We start from the raw sequence: 26,841 nt of genomic DNA on the forward strand, positions 1-26,841 counted from the left end.
TTATGAAAATACGATTTCAGTTTTCATACGGACTTTACAAGTCAATTTTGATTGATAAGTGGACTCCGTGTTTGAAAGCGCATAGGAATCCAGGCTGTCGCCAAACGACAAGCCTGTCGCCACGCGACAAGCCATGTCGCCACGCGATTGTCGCTACGCGACAAGGTCGGTTTTGCAGCGACAGCGTGGAGTTTTATTCCTTATCAAATTCTACCTACCTTCGGACTGTTTTCTTATAAATAGGGTCCTAAACCTCCGTTTTTATGGAATCAACAATCACCAATCAATCATCTACAATCAACTCTCCTCAAGAATTTCTTGATTTTCTCTCTCTCTTTCTAAACCAACCCTTTTCACAAACACAATTCCGCATTCATGAGATCTAGATACACCTAACCAAGTTCGAAGTTGCCTTCGCCCTAGACGTGAAAGGTTATAATTTCTGAGGGTTTGGTCCCAAATCTCTATATCAATTATTTAATTTAATTGTTTGATTTTATATTTTCCTTGAAGTTACTAACGCGTGTATTTTGTTTTTAGAAAGAGGCACGAGGCATCAAAGTATGTAATCTTATTGCTCTATTCTTGTAGAAAGCATATTTAAATTTGTTTAATTCCTAGTATCATGTTAGGATGTTATTATTGCTTTCTAGTATCATGTTTAGGGTGCCTTTTACTCTTTCCTAATAGCATGTTAGTATCATGTTAGGGCTAAAACTTTGATTTTTATTGTTTAGTGACATGCTAGAGTTTGTTATTAATCTAAATAATATCATGCCTAGGATCTTGCTATTATATTTAAGCTTTATTATTAACATGATTATTATTGTTATAATTATTGTTATGATTATTATGATGACTATTATGTTGCTTGATGCTTATTTATTGTTATTGCTTGATCACGCCTTTTATGCATTTTTAAAGGGAATTTGTACTTGTAATCACGCTTAATAAGATAATTAATAATCTTGTTTAGGCTAGTATGATTATAATTCAAGTTATCGCCAATAATAGTTTTATTTGTGCATTAATATTCAACCAACATAGATAAACAGGTTTAGGGTAAACCTATTGATTGCATGTTAGTCAGAAAGCGCACATGAATACGAGGAGAATGAAGTAGAGGCCTATTTAGGGCAGGTTCAGTCTCTTTTGGGTTGGATTTGTACCTTCATCCCCGAACCCTATTTGGTTCAAGACCTTTTGAAGTTGACGATCTCATGGATCGTTAAGGGGTGTAATCTTCACCTTGTGAACGGTTTACAAGTTCCTAAAACTTGTTGGCGACTCTTTTGCTCTAGCTTCCTTCCCTTTGGATGCCACCGTGCTTAAGTGTATGATCACAGTGGGGTTCAAGTTTGGGGTAATGCTTGAAATATTCCCTACAGATTACTATATATTTTGTTGCATATCTTTCACCAATTAACCCATAATTATCTTTTGTAAAATCTATTATATTCTCTGTCGTTGTTGGGCCCAATCATATAACAAATTAAATCCTTATTCTTATTAATTACACATTAATCTTGGGTTTGCTTTATTAATGAATTAACAAGCTATTCAAACTCTTATTGATCTTAAATAATATATATTCTATTAATAAGTTTTAAATTTTATAATTGTATCATTCAAGAGTATGCGGCTGTTCTCTGTTTTAATTAATGACTCTTTACATATGCCTTGAATTATCACTACAAACCATTATTTTGCGCCATATACCGTAACAGTAGCTAACACTAATCATGAATTTTAGCTTGGTATTAAAATTTGATACAATAATGAAATAGTTCCTGCAATACTACTTTATTAGGTCACTTTAAAGTCAAATATTCACAATGCTTGTCATGTTCTATTCTGATAAATTAGGAAACTTAATTGATAATACTGCCTACATAATATTAGTTAAATTTATATGTTTGTTGACTTAGTTGTGAACAATAAACTCCTCAACGTAGAATTCAATTACTATATTCTTGATAATGTTGAATTGAGATCATGTGAGAACCATGGTGAATAATAAGAACTAGGAACTAATCTGAGCCTTTGATTCATTTGGTCCAACGACTAAGATCTCGTCCGCGTTTTTAACATATTAATGGCATTTTGGTAAATTAGTATTATACAAAATTAGTCTCTTTGAATGACTACCCAGAATATTCACCGTTTCTTTTTCGTTTTCTCTCTCTTCTTCATGCTTTCTCTCTCATCCTTTGAATTCTCTTATGCAAATTTTTTCTTTGTTCTTCGCAAATCAAATTAGCTTAATTTGTTCTTGGATCTTCACATTCTATTAGTAAGTTATTGATTTTTTCTTTTTGATTTAATTTGTTGTGCGTTTTAAATTTTTGATTTTTTTTTTCTTCACTGTTCGATTTCTTTGCTTTTGTTCATTTATTTCTCTTTTTTTTTGTTAAGGTATGAAAATTTCAGTGTATTAGTATGTTGAATTTTCTCGATTCAGTTTAAGTTTGCTCGATTTGGTTACAATTAATTTGAGTTTGAATTTAGGGTTTTTTGCTATATTTTGTTCGATTAATGTGTGTTTTTGCATTTTATAATCAGATTAAATAGTCGAAAATTTGTGGTTTTTTGCTATTTTTGTTTTAATTTGTGTTTTTGCATTTTGTAATCAGTTTTGTTGATTTTAATTGATTGAGCAGAGGTATGGTGTTGTGTTGCTAGCTATTGTAGCGTGGGTTAGGAGGGGGTTGGCCAAGTAGTGTGTTGCAGGGTGGTCTAGGCAAATAGAAGGTAATTTTTTACTTACTTTATTTTTGAGATTTTTTATTTACTATTGAGTTGTTTAGCTTTACTTTGACATTGCCACATAAATTTCAAGTTTAGCTCTGGAAAATAGCATAAATATCATTTGTCCCTAGCCCTGTATTGTTCATAATATCTGCTTTGCTTAGAAATCTTTGGAGTGGTAGTTGCTGCACTTTGACTGGGATTTGCGCATATACTCTGTATATTTTTTTAATTAAGATACATTATAACTTAACTTAATTGATGAGCTAATAGTGGGGAAGGAGAGTATGAATTTAAGGCAAAAGTTGAAATCATTAAGTGTATCATAGGCATCTTGTTAAATCTTGTCTTTGAATGTTCTAAAAATTGGATGATGTGTGCCCTATGTAATGTTTCAATTTTCACTGATTTACTACCACTTGAGAAAAAGTTAGCAAACATCTGAAAAATTAGCAAACAAGAGACAAAAAATTAGAGACTAATGTAAATCTCTCTTCTATTATATCCCTTTGAGCTCAATAGAGCTAATCCAATCACCTATTTCCCACAAAATTGTGTTTAAATTGTATATTTACATGCATAATCAATGACTTTGAAACTAATCAAAGAATTGGTAGGCATCAGCAACAGGAGCTTCAAGACGAATGTAGTCATACAAAATGCCTCTCCAAGGACTTCGACCCCAAACTTGTGTCAAGAAAATGGTATTATTTCCCTGCACTAATTTGCTGCCTGGTATGGTCACATTGTAAAGCCAATATAGTTTATGGATGCCGTGCCTAACAATCGTATTGTCGTGCCCTATTAGTCCTGTTGTGAATAACTGAGGATTTTCATGTCGATCATTAATCCTAGCCTGTTATGCAGGATGCACATATGAATTAGTCAGTGCATTAGAAATGCAGAATTGTAGCAGAGGATGGGATGTTACAAAGACTAGCATTTGCCAGATACCTTTAACTTTGAATCAGTTGCTGAAGCGAGTAATAGTCTCAAGTAATAGGTTTCAGAGGAGATAAGTTTATCGAGTTGGAATTTGATCTGCCATGTTGTTCCTTGATACGTGTTGCTTACGTTCCTAAAAGAGTTGGATCAAATCTATTTGGTTAAGCAGCCTTCCAAAAAAAGAACGTGTCTAGTCTTGTTCCAAAATGTTGTGCATTTGATCATTAAAAGTGTACTTTAGACAAATAAATAAAGATGAGTGCATAGTAAATAACTTTTAGGTAACTAGTATGGTATAAATTGATCAAAGGACAGGAGAAAGCGGGTTAGAGATTTTACCTAGTAACTTGAGCAAAGAACCAATCTTTCTGATAGTTGCTAACATTAACAGTATAAACTAAATCTTCATCATGATACAAATCTGTATACCTTTTCCATAAACCATACTGTCGATGCCTGTTAATAACAAGATCATCTTATATTAAACTAATCTTTGTAACAATGGATGTGCATTTTGTTTTCAAGTTTTGAACAGCAAATAAGAAAAGTAATTATAGGAAATAATCAAGATTATGAAGTGAAATGGTTTCTATAGTCCATGAAAAACTAACCTGTCACGCGTCAGATAGAGTTTATTAACAAGATTTGGATCAGGATCAAGTAGAAGTAGATGACAGTGGACTATTATTGACATCGCATTGGTTTGCAAGCTTCCAAACTCCACCAGTTCTTTCTGGGAAGTTGAAACATCAGTCCAAGTGTCAACATAATAAACAGAATAACTGCAAGTAGTGCAACCAACACTAGTCCCCAATCTGCCATTTTCTTCTATGCATTGCTAATTGCTTTGTTTTTTAATTGTGACTATTTAGGCGTGTGTGTAGTGTGCAGTGTGTAGTGTAAGGCTATTAGCACATGAAAACACATATGGATAGGAATCTCCTAAACCAAGAAAACAAATGCTACCTTTAGATGCTTTTCTTGTTAACTTTTGAAGATTTTTTTTATTTACTTTTCTATTATTTTTAGTTACTTTGAAATATATATGAAGAAATTAATAATGATCAATTAAGTTGCACATATAATACTAGCCTACTAGCTCTATAGGTAGAGCATTGTGCAAATGCACAAATGATGTGGGTTCGAATCCCACGTAGGTTCATATTTACTTTTAAGTTTATATTATTTACTTTTGAGATTATTTTATTTACTTTTGAGTAATTTATTTTATTTACTTTTGAATCCCACGTAGCTGCTGCCCTGCCATGGCTTGCTACTTCAACTGCTACTTCTGCCTTGCCAAGGCTGCTGTTGTAACTACTGCCCTTCCATGGCTTGCTGCTGCTGTGCTACTTCTGCTCTACCGCCTGCTTCTGCTATGCTACTTCTGCTTTACCGCTGCTGCTGTAAATGTTGGTCGGGAGTTCTTGAAGTTGAGCAAAACGAGAAGCTGTTGTGAGCATGAGTGCAGCCTGTGCACCATGGAAGCCTGTGAGGAGCAGCAGAAGCATGAACAGAGCCAGCTCCATGAGCAGCCCACAACAATAGCATAGGCATAGCATAGTAGCAACTACAGTAGCAGCTAAGAAAAAGTCCCCCAAGCTTTGGCAGTAAGGCCTTGAACATGAAGCAGCAGAGACAACATGCATAGTAGCAGCACAACCACTGGCTTAATTAAAGAGAGTGTAGAACTATTTAATTTTCTTCAATAATTCAAGTAATCTAAGTTTCAATTTCTAGTTTTTGGTTCAAGTTTAGTAAGATGTTTTTGCTTACTTTAAGATTTTTATTTTACTTCTGAGATGTTTTTGTTTACTTTAAGTATGTTTTATTTACTTTTATCAAAAATGATCAATTGTGGTTACTGACTGCTCTTACTATATATAATAGCCTACTAGCTCAATCGGTAGAGCATTGTGCAATTGCACAAAAGATGTGGGTTCGAGTCCCACGTAGGTTATTTATTAAATACTTTTTTTTATTATTTACTCTACATTTGAGCTTTTTTTTTTATTTACTTTTAGAATATTTTGATTTACTTTTTATTATTTTTTTTATCTACTTTTGACATATGATGCATAGTGCTCTACCCTTGTGCAAAAATGATATTGACGGAGTTAATCAGTCAAGTGAGGACAGTTGACTCTTATCCAACTACAACAGTCAGAGCAGTACAGCTGCTCATCTCCCATGGAATAGAACATGTGACTGAATTTTTAGACAATTGAAGCTGATGTAACAGCACTAGCTTCCCCAGTTCACCATTGTTAGCTGATAAATCAAGCACAACCGACGTCCAACAATAATATTTGATATTATTATTTATTTTCTTCAATGATATTTTTATCAATGTTTTAGCATTATTTATTTACTTTAGAGTAATTATGATTTACTTTTGACATATTTTGTTCTACTTTTGATTTCTTTTTAGAGTTATTTTGATTTGCTTTAGAGATATATTAATTTACTTTTTTAGTTTTTCTAATTACTTTTGAGAGATTTTGATTTACTTTTGAGGTAATTTGAATAACTTTATAGTGTTTTATATTTACTTTTTAAGATAACCTATGTAGGATTCGAACCTACACCTCTACGCATCTGCATAATGCTCTTCCACTTGAGCTAATAAGATTACTTTAAAGTCAATTTGTATTCACTTCAAACTCTTTTTTACTTAATTTTTTCACACTAAAAACTCACTTTCTTCCTTACAGACTCTTCATATTGAGGAGGTTGTGGAGCTCACACATGTACCTCAAGAGTTGGTTAATTGATAACTTCACAACACAAAAGCATTGAGAATTGATGTATACCAGAATATAATTTTTAAGGATTCAAATTAGCTACAATATGATACATGATACAACTGAAACTTTATCACAACAACAAGCAAACCAATATAGCTATGCCCATTGCAACTAAGCAAACCCACATCACCAGGACTATCAAGTTACAAAGAAAATGGAAGCATCAAGTGCCTGCATAGCAAAGAGTTTTTATTTTATGATAAATGACAATAATTACCTTTTGCAAGACCAAGTGATTGGTCATAGTGTAAGCAGGGTAGGGAATTTGGAGGCACCAAACTTTGAAAAAGGTGATCAGAGTTTACTGATTATACTAGGTGAAGGAAGCATGATAATGAAGAAAATGATGATCAGGGAAGAAACAAGAATATAACACCTTGTAATGATGAAGTTCTTGAGCAAATTGAGCAATATGGTGATGTGATATTGTGTCCTGAAGGAAGATGTAAGCCGGGGCACTGTGTAACAGCAGTAGCAGGACACAGAATTCAGGTGATTCTTTGAAGGGCTCGAAGAAGCGAGGCAATAACAAGGTACATCGTATACTTTTCATATAATTACATTTACTTTTATAGACAACTAGTTTACTTTAAGAGAAATTTAGTATACTTTTCCAAGCCAATTTAAATTTATACACTACTGTATTCAAACAGATGTGTAATGAAAAAACCGGGAAAGTAGAGTATCAAGCATCATAAATTCATAAGCATCACTATTGATTTTATAGAAGTCAAGGAGGTACCAAGTCTTGTAAGAATTAGCAGCTCAGCTTGACTTAGGTGCAGCAACCTAGCCCTATTGATCACATCCTCAACTTTCACACCAAAATCCTTTATCATTTGATTGAGCTTTTACTTTTGAATTTAATTAGTTTACTTTTATAAAGTTTGTATCTACTTTAAGAGGATAAGATTATCAAATAATATAATGCAACTAGAGTTTAAAGTATATTATACATGAGGCAGTAAAATCACCCCATATCAAATAATATATTAGTTTACTTTTTTTTTTTTTTTTTTAGAATGTGATTAGTTTACTTTTATTTGGTTTCCATCTACTTTTGAAATTGAAAAAATAATACTCATAGGATACATTATTATTTCAATAATAGCATAATGTGTAAGCAGCAAGTAATATAAACTTAGGTTTAGCTTTAGTACAAAATAATTAGCTTGTGTTTAGAGTAGTAGCTAATTATAAAACTCAATCGTCATGAAACTACCATGAGAATTCACTCAATTCACATAGATTTGTTCGCAAACTCACCAACATTCACATAAATTTCAATGTCGGTGTTTTCAGATCTAGGTATTTTAGGAATTCTAGCAACAAAATCAATCACTAATCACTATAATCATTCATAATTTTAACCTAAGAACAGCTGATTTTCGAACAAAAACTTAGAGTGTAATAGGACTCATTGAGGCAATTTGTCAAACAATTAGTGTGCATTAACAAATTTATTTTACTTTGTTCACAAACTCACCAAAATTCACATAAATTTTGAGATGAACTCTGGTTAACACCTGATTTTGAGCTTGAATTTACAGATTAAGTGGGAACTAAGCATTGCAAAAGAAATTTTTCAACAAATCCCCAAATTTAAAAAATAGCCTTCGAATCTCCAAAATAATCGCCCGAAACGAAAATTGAAGCAAAAAACACTGTAAAATGTTACGAATTTCAATTTTTCCAAGAATTTTAGTGTACATATATTGAAAATTATACAGTACATAATTTAAGGACAAATTTGCTGGAATTCGAAGAAAATTGAACAATTATGAATTCATCTTCGTTTTTTTGCTGAGAAATAGAGAGAGAAATTGCCAATTACTTTTGGAACGTAGAGAGAGAAAGATGTTAGTGCGTGAGATTAATCTGGGCCGTTAGATCGCGCGCCTATTTTGTTAGATCTGACGGTCCAGATTAGTTCCTAGTTCCTATTATAGGATTGGTTCTCATTATAACCCTGTGTGTGTTATATATATATATATATATATATATATATATATATATATACTTGCAAAATTTGAGATATTTTACGCCTATTTTGTTATAATGTACCATATTTTTAATTCCATCATACTTCCTGATTTATAATATTGTTTTACATATTAGTGAATCATGTCAAACCTTGCAAAACTCGAATTTGTTGCTCTTGATATTACTGGAAACAACTATCTGTCTTGGGTGTTAGATGTTGAAATACATTTAGATGCAAAAGGACTTGGTAACACTATTAAAGAAAATAATACAGCAACAAGCCAATACAAGGCTAAAGCTATGATATTCCTTCACCATCACTTTTATGAAGGCCTTAAGGCTGAGTACTTAACTGTTAAAGAACCACAAATCCTTTGGAGTAATCTAAAGGAAAGGTATGACCACCAGAAAACAGTGATATTACCAAAAGCTCGTTATAATTGGTTACATTTAAGATTACAAGACTTTAAGTCTGTGAGTGAATACAACTCAGCCATGGTTAGAATTACGTCACAACTGAAATTATGTGGAGAGAAAATCACGGATGCATAAATGTTAGAAAAAACATACTCTACTTTTCATGCAAACAATGTTGTCTAGCAGACACAATACCGTGAAAAGGGTTTTACAAAATATTCTGAATTGATATCTTGTCTTCTTGTGGCTAAGAAATATAATGAACTATTAATGAAAAATCATGAATCACGCCCAACTGGCTCTACTCCATTCCCTGAAGCGAATGCGACATCCCATAGTGGAAAAGAGCAAAAGGCTAGAGATCACGCCAGTAGTCATGGTCGAGGTCGTGGCTGCGGGCGCGGACGTGGATATGATCGTGGTCGAGGTGGTCATATTAGGAACTCATACTCCCACCAGAAGTGAGACAATGAAGATGGAAATAAGAAGGAGAAGGATAAAAATGAAAATATATGTTATCGTTGTGAAGGAAAAGGCCATTGGTCTCGTGTGTGTCGCACACCAAAACATCTAATAGACCTTTATCAACTATCAATCAAACAGAAAGAAAAGAAAGTGGAAACAAATTTGGTGTACGAGGATGGAGAAGGTGATTTTGATCACGGTGATACAACTCACCTAGAAGCGTCTGTTCTTCCATAATCCTGAAGAAAATAATTGAAAAAATTATGATCCATTGGCGAACAAACTCTATTAGCTTGCATTTATTTCACTACAAAAATGAGAGCATTTTAGCAACAAATTTTGACAACAAATTTCAAAATTGTTGCTAAGTAGCAACTAAAATAGTTTTTTTCATTGCCTAATTAATAGCAATCAAATACGCTTCTATTTTCAAACAATTAATGGCAACTTATCTTTGTTTTGTTGCTGTTGAAAACAAGTTGTCTTACTAGTTGTTGCTAGATGTCATCATATTTTGTCTTGTTTCCATATATCAACAAATTATGACAATTTTTTATTTGTAGCGATTAAGAAACAAATTGAGGCAACAAATTTTTGAATTGTTGCTATTAGAAATTAGCCGTCTCATTATTGTTGCTAGATGACAACAGATTTTTTTATTTGTTGTCATTTAGCAATGCCATTTTACAAAACGTTATGGCAACAAAATTTCTAGTTGTTGCTATTGGAGACACTTGTTTTACAATTTGTTGCTAAAATGACATCACATTTTAATTTGTTTCTATTAGAAACAAGTTGTGTTATAGTTTGTTGCTAATTTATTTGGAGTCATTGAATTAGTTTACATAAAATATTGTAATTAATAAAATGGAAACAAGTCAGCTTGTCCTATCCAAAAGAAATATTAGAAGGAATTAATAATCGTTCAATCACTTTTAGCAACAAAACGAAGGCAGTAAAATAATATATACTACATTATGATTTCTATGAATGGTTCATTAAACTTATTATAATTAATTAGATATATATCATTACTAAGGACCTGTTCTCTTCAGCTTAATTTTAATTCAGTTCAGTTCAGTTCCTAATTTCCTTCAATCATAAACTGTTTAGTTCAGTTTAGTTCAGGCCCTAACTCTAGCTATAAATTGCACTTATTATCTGAATTAGCTAACATCTAGGTCTTGTTTTCCTAGATTTAAAAATATAGACTTATTATCTGAACTCTAGTTATCTCAACTTGTCTTAATTTAATTTTCATAAAAATAGTGGAAACAAGTAATAAATCATCAACTAAACAATAGTTGTAACCGTATGTTAAACATTATATAGATGATTTATAAGGTCTTTTTATGATACGTGAGTCTTTATAAATGTTATGATTGAGGATTTTTCTTTTCTATAAAGATCATATGTTACATGACATGGCTCAATACCTAAGTCTTTACAGTTAAACTTTGTAGGTTTAAAACTTAGTAATTTAATTTATAGATGTATATAAACAACATAATATAGCTAGATTCAGACCTAAATAAAGAAAGGAGAGCACTATATGTCATGTGAACTTAATGTGCTTTTTAATATATTGTTTTTATCATTAAATTAGTGGGTAGCCGAGAACCAATCAAGGCCTCCACTCCTCTAGTTATAGCAAAACTAATCCTAACAAATATGTAAGATGCTGCTCGAACCCTAATATATCCTGAGCCTTGGAGAAATTCTGTTCTTGTTTATTAAAGAAACGACATCTATCAGGTAATGATATTATCAACTTGTTAGTTCGTGTATTATTATTATTATTATTATTATTATTATTATTATTATTATTATTATTATTATTATTGAGCTAAGCTTAAGCAAGTTAAATACCAAGTTATTTGAGATGAATTCGTTTGTCAAATTAAACGACCTTGAAAATTTTGTCGGGGTTCATTTTTCTATTAACAAACAAGCTTTAAATAAGTTGGTTGTTTAATAGACATCTTTACCTGTTTCTTTGAATTGGTTACTGCATTTTACGGTGATCTTCACCTTGAATTATAAAAAGATTTAAAGTATATATAAAAATAAGATACTTCTACTATGTTTTTTATAAACCCATTTGCTTTTTAACACTAATCAATACACTTTTTAATCTATTTTAAATTTCATGTGATAAAAATTTCTACAAAGTTACATTTAACAAGACCCCTACATGATTATGTTTACTACTTCAACCCCGGAATAAATTATTATATTGCTTCATTATAATTTTTGTAAGATATATTATGGTTCATTATATAAATATAAAGTACTCTATATTTCATACATGACACATTATAACCTTGATTTGGAAAGTTTATGATTAATTAACCAAAAAAAGCTATTATAAAGTACTAGCTACTTTCCTTCTTTTATATGGAGTCAAAAACTATTATACAGAATAACAGAACTTGCTACTTTCCTTCTTTGTCAAAAAAAGAAAAAAAAATTAAAAATTCCCGGAAGATACATTAAGCGGTTATCAAAACCCCAAAAAAAAAACCTCAACACAAAAATCCCAAATTGATTAGGCGCTTAACCTTTTCATTAGCCGCCAATTCATTAAAAAATTAAAAATTCCCACAAAATTCCCTTAAACCACAAAACTTGTTTGCTGAAGAATCATAAACCGTTCGTATTATCCCTAATTCAAAGAATCAACGCTTCGCGAGATCAATTCTTCGACAACATTTCAAGGTTTGATCTATTAGTTGTTCGGTTTTCTCATATAAAATTGATTTAATAGATGCAATTGATGGTGATATAAAATTTGCAATCGTATGTATAGTGGTCTAGTAGCAATTGAATTAAGCTGAATTAATTGATATATTTTACTATAAATGTTCTTCAATTTAATTTTATTTTTGCAATATCCTGCTTCAATTTTGTGTGGCTCAACTAATTTGCATAATTTCTTGTGGCTTTAATTTGCATAATCTCACTTTGCATAATCTGCTTTAATTTTATTTTATTTTTGCAATATCCTTCTTCAATTTCTGATAACAGTTTTCATGTATGGTTAATTAGTTTTTATTGGCTAAATGATTACTAGTTAATCTTGTGTTCATTAACTGTGTATAAGTTTGACTCGCTTTGGTAATTTGATACCCTTGTACTCCAATAGCTATGTTTTTTATTCTCATGCACGCATGTTTATTGAGTGGTAAATACTAGCTAAATAGTGGTAATTACTTTATAATTCCTGTCTCTTTTTGTTCTTCATGATTGGAATCTAGACATTATTTATAAGTAAATATACTCTTCTAAATTTTTTTCAAATTAGATATAACAATGTCATGTCATTTCTTGTTTGATTCTTCTAAATAGGTACTTTAAGAATATCAAAGATGAAAAGAGAGCTGTTAAAAGCTAAATATTTGCATTGGCAAATGTGCCAAATGGAATTATAAGAGATCTTAGAGATGGATTGGACATTTTTTTGGATTCAATAATTTTCATTTTGAAAAATTTTGAGGTAGTATTGTTATTGTTACCTTTAGGCTCTTTTTTCATCTTATTTTCACTTATTTCTAGAAAAAAACAAGTTTTATCATGAAAACAAGTTCAATAGGTTTTGAAAAGGGTTAATAAGGGCTATCCAAGTTTAATTTACAACTAATATAAATTGTAATAAGCTCTAATAAGTTTAGGTTAGTTCATTTAAGTTCATATAAGTGAATAGAAGGCACCCTTAATGTATCATCAAGTAAGAATTCTTGGATAACTGTAAGCATGATGGATTTGAATTTGAATAGTCAAGGATAATCATGGTACTAAGGCTTTATACATTATACATAGTATCTTTTTAAATGTGGCCTATTATATAAGGTTTGAGGGAGTAATGTAGAGACGAGTGGGAGAACCTAGTGAAATCTATCACCTGGATGAAACATGGGAAAAGTGATCCCATGTTGCTTATTAAGGCACTAGGCTCATGTATAGTCTCATATGGATCAACCCTAGGTGAAAAACACTACCCCAAGTAGAAACATCAACTATCTTACATAGACCATCTCTGAAACTAACTAAATTGATCCTTAGGGTGGCCAGTACTCTAGTAATTAATTTAGAAGCTTTAGAGGAAGATATAATCAAGTTCACAGGGGAAGTTTTGTTTGAAGTTCTTGATGATGTGAAAATGAGATTATGGAAACCTAGCTAAATATTGTTAGTTGCCTTGAGTTATAGTACCTAAAGTCAGGGATGTATTACGCATTCAGACCAGGTGATGAGATTTGCTAAAGCATTCTTTTTATACAGGCTTTATGGAAAGAACTAATTAGGCTTTTTTTTTTGGTAATGATAGGAGTACATTCTAAATCTCAAGTAGTGTTTAGACTGCTTACCTTATACTTTTGCTCGAAAATCTTAGGTATTTGGCTGTAGTGTTCTCTTGTGGTTGTGAATATGTGATGGAGGAAGGATTTTAAAATGCTTTTTCTAGGTTTAACTTGGCGTCTAATGTGTTATAATAATGTTTAAGAGTACTTGCAATGGAAGGGGCAGGTGTCTAGCTAGGGGAGGGGGGCATTGTGGACGGAAACTTGGCGTCTAATGTTTTAGTAACTGCAACCCCCATTTACCCAGTCCTCAAAGATTAGGCCAACTTGAAGTAAAATATATACAAGTAGAGTATAAATGATGTTTCTTTTGTAAAGTCAATAAGACGATATGCACTCAGTCTAAGGTTAGTTGTGAGCCTTCAGAATATATAAAAATAACTTGATGACCTTTAATAGTTAAATGACCTAAAAGAATCTCATTCGTCTTAATTCTTTACTTACATTGTCTATGCTTTTTGTATCATTAATTTTTTAGTGAAACTGCCATATAATGAGGGAGGATCGAGCATAGATGTATAAACGGTTGGAAGGAAAATTCCTTAGTCCAACCGTTGCTGAAAAGGTCAATGAATTTATTACATTTGCTACCACACAAGACAATGTCGTGATAGATGGTGTGATGAAATGTCCATGTACAAAGTGTCGAAATATCCCTTATCAAGATCTTGATACCATTAAGGAGCATCTCAATAGGCAGGCTTTTTTGCCTAACTATTTCCAATGGGTTTTTTCATGGTGAACTACACTTCCAAAGAGAATACTAAAGTAGAAGCTCCATATCCACCGAGGATGCATTGAACCCATACATAAACATGGTATTAGATGCCTTTGGACTAGAAGGTGGTTTAGAAAATATTGAAGAAGAGCCACATGCTAGTTACAAGAAGTTCTTTGACATGTTGAAGCCAGCCGAAGAGCCATTGTATGATGGCTGCAAGTTGTCTGTATTGTCTGCTGCTGCAAGGATGGCAAACATCAAGTGCGAGTATAATATTCCACATAAATAGATAGTGTTGCTTCCTTAATGAAAGACATGTGCCCAGATGAAAACAAGATGACAGATGGTTTTTACAAGACTAAGAAATTGCTTGAAGGGCTAGAACTTCCGCACCAAAAGATTTATGTATGTCTGATATGTCTATTTTATATAGTGGTTTACCCCCGTCCCTTGGTCGTAATTAGGAGTATTTTTGGCTCTTTAGAGCCACTTTTATTACTAATGTGTGCTTTCTAGTGTTTTTGTAGTCTTGGTTATGTTTTATAGAAAATTGCGTATTCGGAGCTTTTTCCCGGGATTATTTGGAGCAACTACGAGTATTGGAGGAGTACGACCATCTTTTGTAGCCCATGACCGGTTGGAGTCATCAAACCGGTGATTAAGGGCTTGACATATGAGAAGCCGAGCCTATGGACCGAGTATTCAAGCCCCAAGGAGGAAACTAGCGTTTAGGCCAAGTTAATAGCCTAAACGAAAGTCCAAAGAAGAGCCCAAGGCATCCTCCTGTCCGGATGTGGCCTCGCCCGAAGGCGCGCCCGGCCAGGCGGGGCGGAAAAACATAGGAGCAGCTCTTTACCCGATCTCGCGCCCAGTCGGGCAAGAGAGAAGCTTCATTAATAAAAAAGGCGGGCCCGGCTGGGCGAGCTAGCGCCCGACCGGGCGCGTGTCTTGGAGCGTATTTCCGGCGATTTTTACTGAGATTTTAATTAGGATTTTTTATGTTTTGTATAAATACGTTTTAGTTGCTTTTGATATTATTATCTCTCTCTCATTTGTTTAATCTTCTCTTAAGCTCAAACTTCTCTCTTGTTTCTCTCTCTGCAACTCTTTGTTTGATTCAATTCATTATTTCCGTTAACTTTGGTAACAATTTCTTCCCTTTTTATTTCAGTAATTTATTTGCTTTTGTTCATCATGTTTTGCTTAATTTCTTTGATTAGTTTAGATTTAATTATGTGTGAGTAGATTATTTTTTAGGGTTGTGGGGATCCATAAATAATATGAAGGGGTAATTTATTATTGTTGATTGTCAATGCTTGATTAATTTCCCATTGATTGATTTAATGCTATGCAATTAGATTAGGCCTGGTTTAATTGTATGAGTTTTGCAATATTGATTCGAGATTCGACATATGAGAATTAATGTTTAGGCTTAGTTTCAATAGGCAGGTTAATTTATAAATGGTTAAGTCAAGATTCGAAAGATGTGATTTAATACTGATAGATTAATTCTGTGATTGTAATACGTAGCGAAGGCCCTTTATGATCTGATTAATTAATGTATTGATGATTGATTATTGTGTTTTACCCTGGAATATTATTTATCGGTGAACCTATACCCTAGGCTTTTATTATTTGTTTTTCACCTAAAAACTTTAATCTTCGTAGTTTAGTTCTTTTTATAATAATAATTTGGTTACTTAATAATTTAGATTATTTGATTTAATTAGGAATAAATTGACTCGTTTCCCTGTGGTTCGACCCTTCTTCCCTATCTGCATAGTTAGAGGACTTAGGAATTATTTTTGAATCGGTGATACGACTTTATCCTGTCAATGTCCAAATGGATGTATGTTATTTTGGAAGAAACACAAAGATCTCAAAGAATGTCTATATTGCAAAGGAAGTCGTTATAAGACACTTAGAGAACGTGGCAACAATTCTCCTCATAGTGCTCTTATTTACTTCCCAATAGGCCCGAGATTACAAAGATTATATGCAACAAGATCTACTGCGGAGCAGATGAGGTGTGGCATAAAGATAATCCTCAATTTAATGGCCTTATGTCTCATCCAAGTGATGGAGAGGCGTGGAAACACCTAGATGAAGAGTACCCTTCTTTTGCTACCGAGCCTAGAAATGTCCGACTAGGTCTTTTTACCGACGGATTTTCATCATTTGGAAAGATAGGAAGGCAATATTCTTGTTGGCCCGTCATTTTAACTCCTTATAATCTTCCACCTGAATTGTGCATGAAGAAACCTTTTATGTTTCTAAGTCTGATAATTCCAAGTCCGAAGAATCCTAAAGGGAATCTTGATGTGTACTTGCAACCTCTTATTGAAGAGTTAAAGCAATTATGGGATGTTGGGTTACCAACTTACGACATCTCTCAAAAACAAAATTTTCAATTGAAGGCTACATTGCTTCGGACTATTGGTGATTTTTCGGCTTATGGCATGCTTTCAAGATGGACCACGGCGGGTAGATTAGAATTCCCATATTGTAAGGAAAACACTAAGGCTTTCACTCTTTAAAATGGTGGAAAACAAAGCTGGTTTGATTGTCACCATCAGTTTTTACCCCATGATCATACTTTTCGAAAAAATAAGAGTGCTTTTTTAAAAGACAGAGTTGAGAATGATTCCTCACCACCACGAATGAGTGGTGAGGACATTTGGAATCGAGTATTTTATTTCCAAAAACTGTTGAGCGAATAAGGGGTGATGGTAACGAGCCAGAAGGATATGGAGAGTTCCACCATTGGACAAAGCAAAGTGTCTTTTGGGAGCTTCCATATTGGAGATAACTCTTGATAAGCCACAATCTTGATGTCATGCACATTGAAAAAAATGTATTTGATGATGTGTTTCACACTGTAATGGATGTTAAGGGTAAAACTAAAGACAATGTGAAAGCAAGAAGAGACTTGAGAGAGTATTGTAAACGACGAAAATTGGAGGCGCAAGATGTTGTTAATAGTAAAGGGGGAAAATGAACTTTAAAACCGAATGCTCCTTTTGTGTTGCCTAAAGAGAAAAGGAAAATTATTTGTGAATGGGTGAAGAAATTAAAGTTTCCTAATGGATATGCTTCTAATTTAGGTAGATGCGTTGATTTAAAGGAGTGTAAGCTATTCGATATGAAAAGTCATGATTGTCATGTTTTTATGGAATGATTGCTGCCAGCGGTATTTAAAGACTTGTTACCCATAAATGTGTGGAATGTTATTACTAAGTTGAGCCAATTTTGTAGAGATCTTTGCTCAACCAACTTGAAAATTACTGACATGGTGTGCTTGGAAGAAAATATTCTTGAAATTATTTGCACATTAGAGAGAATATCTCCGCCTGGTTTTTTAATAGTATGGAGAATCTTCCTATTCATTTGCCTTATGAGGCAAAAATTGGTGGGCCGGTTCAATATAGGTGGATGTACCCTTTTGAGAGGTAATTATACAAAATTTATCTTTTACTTATTTTTAAAAAAATAATTTGAAGATACATAGCATTTTTTTATAGGTTTTTATACTATTTAAAGAGGAAAGTGGGTAATAAAGCGCTAGTGGAAGCCTCAATTTGTAATGCCTACCTACTCGAGGAGGTAACAAATTTTTGCTCCCTTTATTTTGAAGAAGATGTTGACTCTAAGGTGAAGGATTTAAGATTGGGTGCATATGCTGAAAGTGAATTGAACAATAATCTTGACTTACCTGAGATGTTCTCTTCAACTTTTGGACATAGTTCGTCAAAAGGTCAACTTTGTTACCTTGTTGAAAAAGATTACAAAGTTGCTCACCGATATGTTCCAAGTAATTGTGAAACTCTACAGCAATATGAAAGGTAACTTTCTATAAAAGTACCATAACATGTTGCTCGTAACATCTCTATATGTTTATATACTAATAAAATTAACAGTTTGTTTGAAGAAAAAATGATAAGAGGACATAGATGCCAAAGTTCAGATGAAGTTTGGATCAAATATGAAGACATATATCCTGATTGGTTCAAAGATTATGTAAGTCACTTAACTAATATAAAATACTAATTAAATATATGATTAACTAGTGTTTTTAGCATGTTAGAATATGACTATAATGACATTTTGAACCTTTGATTAATATAGGTATTGGAAAAGGGCATCAAAAATGACATTGTTCGCTCGTTAGCATTTGGACCACTAACAAGAGTTCGAAAATTTAATCACTATCACATCAATGGCTATCATTTTCATACTCTTTCTCATGGAAAAAACAAGTCAACTATGAATTATGGTATATGTGTGAAAAGTGTCCAAGGAAGTGATTATTATGGAATCCTACAAGAAATAATAGAGTTAACTTATGTTGGAGCAAGAAAGCGTTATACAACAATGTTGTTTAAGTGTGAGTGGTTTGATGTTGGACCTGGTACTAGGATACATGATAAGTATAATCTTGTTGAGGTGAACCATTCAAAACGATATCCAAAGTATGATCTGTTCGTACTGACATATCAAGCCGAACAAGTATATTATGCTCCTTGTCCTAATAGTTGTAGTAGTAATGAAAGAAATCAGTGGTGGTTTGTTTTCAACATTAAGGCAAGAGGAGTTATTGATGCGCCCGTTGAGCCTAATGCATTCCTAGTCGTTTCAATTGAAAATCCTCTTTTGTTATCTGAATTTGAAGTAGGTGAGGAAGAAGCCCAAGAGCTTTCTTGTAATGAATATGAGGAAGTGGAAGAGGGAGAAGATGAGGAGGAGGAGGATGAAGAGGAATTAGAGGAACATGATGATGAAGAGGAAGATGAAGAAAATAGTTCATTTCAGATTAGACATTTTACTTTTTACTTTGGTTTATCTTAATTTCAAATATTTTTTATGTCTTTAACTTCTTGTTATTGTAATTTTGATAATTAAAGTTTATTTTATATGAAATTTGTATCATATAGTTAATATTACTTTTTTAGTATAGTTTTTTAGTTATAAACTTTGACTCTTATAGTGCCTATATTACCTTGCCTTTTCTCATTTTCTAGTGTGTAGATACACAAAAATGGTTCTAACCAGAGGTGGCTTTAATGGGAGGGGTCCAATCATTAGGCGTCAAGCTAATGTTTCATCACAACTTTCTTCTCAACAAACACCATCACATGGTGAAATGAATGATAATTCTCATACGGAAGAACTATATAGGGATCAAGAGGAGATGGAAATTGATGACGCTAGATGGTGCTGGCTATAATGAAAATGAAGAGGAAGTAGAGTTTCCTGATGACACGGGTAATCCAGATGCTTCTCAAGTATTGCACAAAACAGAGGGACTATGGTGAGTGACCTTAGTTAATACAATTGAATTGGTATATTTATATATTTATTTTTTGTTTCTAATTTCAGTGTTTATGAAATAGGTTTCATTCTCTTAAAACTGTGGATGAAGTTGTTTAAACTTCATATAAGACTTATTTTATGGGGCCATGGATTAACTAGGCCAACGTTCCGAAAGAAGCAAAAGCAATTTGGTGAAAAGCCTTTAAGGTATTTTTCATTATGAAACATGATAATTTTTAACAATTTAAAATCAATTTTTCCTTTAATAAATTATATTTCACTAACACTAGTGGTGCATCATTGCTCAAAAAGGCTAAGTTCTCTTGGGATCCTTCGATGGAAAAAAATGGTAAAGAAAGGATGGCAACAAAAATGTTCTAGACGCCTTTCTGGTGTGGTGTGTAAGATATTCACAACAAAAGGTTATCGTGCTAAATGGTGTCACCCAAGCATTAGGAAACGACGTAGCAATTAGAGCAACTGATACCTTCAAAAAGAAGTCTGTCTAAGATTTGTTAAATAGAAAGAGGCCTGGGAAAGAAATGCCAATCCATTGCCAAGGATCTAAATCAACCGAACAAATTAAGATTGAATCGGTATGTCATTTACCGAATGATTTATAACTTGACATTTTAATTTTATTAGTAATGTTGATTTCTCGTTAGGCTAATTTGGGAAACCAATGATTTCATATGTAGAGCAAGGACTTGGATAGAATAAAAGTGAACCATTAGTTATTCACAGAAGGATTGTGATCCCTAAATGAGTAGTAGTGTATTCTATCAATTGTTGGTATTAATGATTAGCATAAAATAATGGATATGTCTTTTTTTTTCCTTACTTATCCAAATCATTCGTCAGTCTATTTGGGAATGTTGAATATTTCATAAGGTAGTCACAAAGGGCTGTTGCTGCTGCTGCGGCTGCGGCGGTGCTGTTGCTGTGCTGCGGCGGTAGTGCTGTTGTTGTGCTGTGACAGTGCTGCTGCAATGCTGCCGCAGTGCTGTTACTGTATTGCTGCAATGCTGCTGCTGCAGTGTTGTGGCTGCTGTCGTTGCTGCAGTGCTGCGACAATAGTTAACTAATTCATCTAGTAGGCTGTTTTTGTTGTAGTATGGTTTTTGCAATGTTGTTGTTACTGCTATAACATTAGTACTACTGTTGTATTGTTGATGAAATAATAGTATGCCTTTTTATTGATTTTGTTTAGTATTTGTTTTAGTGGACTGGTTTTTATAACAATTTTGACATTATTAAGGCAGCATATGTGTTTTTGCTAATAATTTATTGTCAAACAAAATTACATATATTTTTTTCCAGTTAATGCTAATGTGACTAGATAAGATTGTATACAATTAGCTTTTACAGTCTATTCGTGTTAAATAATTGAGTTTTTTTTTTCTTGACACGAGTAGGAGAAACAACTACAACGTGTGCCTACTACAGCCAAGTTGTATTACAAATGTCATGTTAAAGAGAATAAAGGTTTTGTGGATAAGACGACACAAAAAGTTTGGGTAAGTATTTAAGTTTGTAATAAAATGTAATTATGCTTGTGTTAGGAACATAAGAGAATACTCATACTAACCTCATTTGTTTAATTATTTTATAGGATGATTTTCAGAACAAGGAAACCTCTAATTTGGAGAGTGAAGATCCTAAAACGGAGGACGAGTTACTTTTGGAAGCCTTAGGTGGATGGAAAAATGGAAGAATATATGGTCTCGGAAGTGTTATTGACAATTATTATGTGAAACCAAGGAATGAACCTAGTTCGAAGGCTCGAAATGAGTTGGTGACTAATTTGCAAAACCATGTTCAAGAACTCAATACGAAAAATGTAGAACAGGCAAAAGAACTTGAAGAGACAAAGGCAAGTCTTGTTGAAGCTACTACAAAGCTAAATTAACAACAGAAAAGCATAATGAAACAACGGCTGCTATGAAGGCTATTCAAGAACAAGTTCAATTCCTAACCTAAAATGCAGTTATTTGCTGAATTATAGATTTTCAATTTTCTAAGTAGTTAAACAAACATATATTTGGTTGTTTATTTTTAGCATTGCCTATTTTATCTATATTATCTTTTAGTTTAGCCTTTAATGTACAAGTATTTTAAAGATATGATTTTTGTTTTATTGGCTTTGGATTTTAATTTTAATATAATATTTGTTATTTACACTAATTGTTGTACCAAAATAGAAAATTTAAATAATAATAATAATAATAATAATAATAATATTATTATTTTTATTATTATTTTGTTGCTAGATTTGGCAACCAATTAAAATGGTTTGGTTGCTAATGTCGTTGCAATAGTTAGCAACCAAAAAAATAATCATTGCCACTCTAAGGAACTAAAGGGATAATTTTATTGCCATTTTCAGGAACCAATATCAACAATTTGTTGCCATTACTAGCAACCATTATTTATATTACGTCATCATTGTTAGCAACCAACATTACAAATCCGTTGACAATATAAGCAACAATAGTTAGAAATTCGTTGCCAATGTTAGCAACCAATATCACAAATCTGTTACCAATATTAGCAATAATACTTAGAAAATTGTTGCCAGAGTTGGCGACGAATGCGCAAGACATAGCAACAATTGTGGCAGCCACATATATATTGATGCAATGTACCAACGCTTTTTTAAAAAAAACAATTGGTAGCAAAATCACATGGCAACAAGCCTTTTGGCAACTAGTAATTTTTGTTTCCAATTTGTTGCCAAGTCAAGTTAGCAACAGAATTATTGTGTGTAGAAACAAGTTTTAATTGTTGCTAAAATGCTCTATTTTTGTAGTGTTTTATTTTAGTACTATGACTTTATGCTTTATGAGACATTTGTTTTTGGACAATTTTATGTTTTCGGATATTTCATTATTATCATTATTAGTCATTTATTAATTTAAGTTATTTTATTTGATTTTGTGAATCTTATTTTAATTCCTTTAATTCTATTAGAATATGAATCCCCTTGGAGCTCAATCAATCAATGGTGAAGATTTATGTCTAGTTGATAGTGCTACACCACACTTAAGAATAAGAAATATTTTTCGCAATTGATGATGAAAGAAATTAGTGTGAGTACTGTATCAGGCAGTACAAATATTATAGAAGGCTCCGGAAGAGCAAATGTTTTATTGCCAAGGGGAACAAAATTGGAAATTGTTGATGCATTATACTCCCCTAAGTCTCAAAGAAATTTACTAAGTTTTAAAGATATCCGACAAAATGGATACCATATTGAGACAATTAGTGAAGGAAATAATGAATTCCTTCAAATCACGAGTATAACTCAAGGCAATAAACTTATTATGGAAAAATTACCTATATTCTCCACTGGTTTGTACTATACAAAAATCAATACAATTGAATCACATGCTAAAGTTTACTGATGACTCTAAAGTTTGGCATGACCGGTTAGGCCATCCCGGTACAGTAATGATGTGAAAAATAAATGAAAATTCATGTGAACACTCATTGAAAAGCCAGCAAATTCTTCATAATATTTTTTTCATGTGCTGCTTACTCAATAGGCAAGTTAATACTCCGGCCATCACCAGCTAAAATAAATTCCGAATCAATTACTTTTCTAGAGCGTATACAAGGGGATATATGTGGACCAATTCATCCCCTGTGTGGGCCATTTAGATATGTCATGGTTTTAATAGATGCATCAACTAGATGGTCACACGTATCATTGTTATCAACTCGCAACTTGGCATTTGCGAGACTACTTGCTCAGTTGATCAGATTACATGCACATTTTCCAGACTTTTCTATTAAGGCTATTCGTCTTGATAACGCTGGTGAATTCACATCCCATGCCTTTGATGAATATTGCATGTCAATTAGGATTAGTGTTGAACATCCTGTAGCACATGTTCACACACAAAATGGTCTTGCGGAATCGTTAATTAATTAAACGTTTACAATTGATTGCTAGACCATTACTTATGAAATCTAAGCTCCCAATTTCTGCTTGGGGGAATGCTATATTATATGCAGCAGCACTAATTCGCATCAGGCCGACAAGTCATCATATGTTCTCCCCATCACAATTGGTTTTTGGTTAGGAACCAAATGTATCCCATTTGAGAATATTTGGATGTGCAGTATATATGTTCCAATTGCTCCACCACAGCGCACTAAAATGGGCCCTCAAAGAAGACTTGTTATATATGTTGGATATGAATCTCCATCGATAATTAAGTACTTAGAGCCAACTACAGGAGATTTATTTACGGCTCGTTTTGCAGATTGCCATTTTGATGAATTAGTTTTTCCAACATTAGAGGAAGAAAACAAACAGGTGGAAAAGGAAATTAGTTGGAATGAATTATCATTATCTCATCTAGATCCTCATACTAAACAATGTGAATTGGAAGTCCAAAAGATAATTCATTTATAAAACTTAACAAATCAATTGCCAAAGTACTGACCCAAAGAAAGTGACAAAGTCACATGTACCAGCTGAAAATGCTCCGATTAAAATTTATGTCCCAGAAAGACAAGCCCAAGTTGCAAATGATTCTAAAGCACTCCTGAAGCGTGGTAGACCCATCGGTTCCAAAGATAAAAATCCTCGAAAGAGAAAGGAGCAACTATTGACAATGTCCAGACCAAGGAAGTTATTAATTTTAAAGGATCTCTAGAAGAGACCTTAGACAAGATGGAAAGGTATTCAAGTACCTAACAATGGAGAAATTTCAACAAATTTTATCATGTCTGGAATTACATGGAACCGAAACCAAATCTACGTCGGTGATGTTTTTGCATGCAATGAGGCATTAGATGTCATGAATGATGATGAGGATCATGAGCCAAAATCCATTGATGAATGTAGACAAAGAAGCGTTTAGCCAAAATGGAAAGAAGCAATTGAAACTGAATTGAAATCTCTCGAAAAAAGAGTAGTATTCGGACCTGTAGTCCGTACACCTGAAGGTGTAATACCAGTGGGATATGAATTGATCTTCGTACAAAATGAAATAAAAATGGTGATATTGTAAGATATAAGGCCCGATTAGTTGCACAAGGATTCTCAAGACCCGGTATTGAATATGAGGAGACATACTCTCCTGTGGTGGATGCAACTACTTTTAGATTTTTAATCAGTCTGGCAATAAGAGAAGGACTTGATTCGCGCTTGATGGATGTAGTCACATCTTACTTATTTGGCCCACTAGATAATGACATTTACATAAAACTCCCAAAAGGATTTAAACTGCCAGAAGCAGCAAATTCAGGTTCTCGAGAACAATACTCAATCAAATTGAATAGATCTCGATCTATATGGATTGAAACAATCAGGGCGCATGTGGTATAATCGTCTCAGTGAGTATTTGTTGAGAAAAGGGTATAAGAATGACCCTATATGCCCATGTATTTTTATAAAGAGATTTATATCAGGATATTTCATAATTGCAGTATATGTTGATGATTTGAATATTATTAGAACTCCTGAAGTGATTTCAATAACAGTAGAGTGCTTAAAGAAAGAATTTGAAATGAAAGATCTTGGAAAAACTAAGTTTTGCTTAGGGTTACAAATTGAGCACCTTAAGAATGGAATCCTTGTGCACCAGTCAACATACATAGAAAAGGTTCTTAAAAGATTTTCTATGGATACATCATTATCCATTGAGTAGCCCTATGGTTATTAGAGCACTTGATGTAGAAAATGACCCCTTTCGTCCTCGGGAGAATGACAAAGAAATTCTTGGTCCTGAAGTACCATATTTAAGTGCAAAAGGGGCATTAATGTATCTTGATAGTCATACACGACCTGACATATCATTTTCAGTAAATCTTCTAGCAAGATTTAGTTCATGTCCTACCCGAAGGCATTGGAATAGGGTTAAGCATGTACTTTGTTACCTTCAAGGTACCAAATATATGGGTTTGTTTTAATTTTCTCTAACCTATCCAAAGAAGGTTTGATTGATTTTGCAGATGCAGGGCATATGTCTGATCCTCATAATGCTAGATCACAAACTGGATATGTGTTTATGTGTGGAGGTACTTCTATTTCTTGGCGTTCTATGAAACAAACAATTGCAACTACTTCTTCTAACCATATAGAAATTTTGGCAATCCATAAGGCTAGTCGTGAATGTGTATGGTTAAGGTCTGTAATTCAACATATTAAGATAGATTGTGGCATAAACTCCGAGAAAGAAGTTCCAACAATTTTATATAAGGATAATGCAACTTGCATCGCCTAACTTAAGGAAGGGTATATCAAAGGTGATAGAACGAAGCACATTTTACCAAAATTCTTCTACACTTATGATCTCCAGAAAAATGGCGATATAAAAGTCCTTAAGATCCGCTCGAGTGAAAATTTGGCAGATTTGTTTACTAAGGCACTCCCAACAGCCCCATTCAAAAAGTTAGCTTACGGCATTAGATTGCGTCGTCTTAAAGATCTCAAGTGATGTAGTCATGAGGGGGAGTTAATGCGCACTGCACTCTTTTTTCCTTAACCATGGTTTTTCCCACTAGGCTTTTCCTAGTAAGGTTTTTAACGAGGCAGCGTCTTATGCGCATTATTAGGTGTTATTTTGTACGGGTTCTCTAGTAAATTTTTGTTATTGTTTTATTTAATATATAGTCATCCAGGGGGGAGTGTTATGAAATATCTAAATGTGGATGACTATCATCCCATGTACTATCTAGAATATTCTAGAGTTGGGTATTTGATCTTATCCGTTGATGGAACCCTAGATAATATACATGTATATATATCCCGTACTAGATGGAAGATATAACGTAACAAATTTCCCTCATCTCTCTATATTTTCTCTTCCACATTTAACAGAGAGAAGTTTTAGAGAGAGAATTAGTAGGATTTTTTTGGTGTGTCAAAATGAGAAAATTAGGGGGTATTTATAGGAAAATAAAGGGGTTAATTTGTAAATAAAAAGAAAGTAAATAAAATATAAGTCAAGAATTTAAATAGTAAGTATCAAGATTTTGGTAATAATGAAGATCTTAATATTAAATTCTTATGTTTTTTATGTAACAAACTAATTAATCAGTTTTACAACACTTAAACTGATAAAATAAAGAA

The 26,841-nt window shown here is 33.0% G+C and overlaps 2 protein-coding genes across 2 annotated transcripts; both read left to right on the plus strand.

Annotated features, from left to right (window-relative positions):
- The first annotated feature begins 8,624 nt into the window (after positions 1-8,624).
- Positions 8,625-9,035, plus strand: LOC145566649 (uncharacterized). Its single transcript, XM_081626001.1, has one exon. It carries the CDS (start codon positions 8,625-8,627, stop codon positions 9,033-9,035), a length of 411 nt encoding a protein of 136 aa, XP_081482127.1.
- Positions 9,036-25,421: 16,386 nt separating this feature from the next.
- LOC145566651 (secreted RxLR effector protein 161-like) lies at positions 25,422-26,206 on the plus strand. The gene is made up of 3 exons (XM_081626002.1): positions 25,422-25,653; positions 25,722-25,885; positions 26,000-26,206. Exons 1-3 carry the CDS (start codon positions 25,422-25,424, stop codon positions 26,204-26,206), a joined length of 603 nt encoding a protein of 200 aa, XP_081482128.1.
- Positions 26,207-26,841: the final 635 nt, after the last annotated feature.

This window comes from Chenopodium album, chromosome 11, assembly GCF_948465745.1.
Source record: "Chenopodium album chromosome 11, dcCheAlbu1.1, whole genome shotgun sequence".
In the NCBI taxonomy this organism is placed as follows: Eukaryota; Viridiplantae; Streptophyta; class Magnoliopsida; order Caryophyllales; family Amaranthaceae; genus Chenopodium; species Chenopodium album.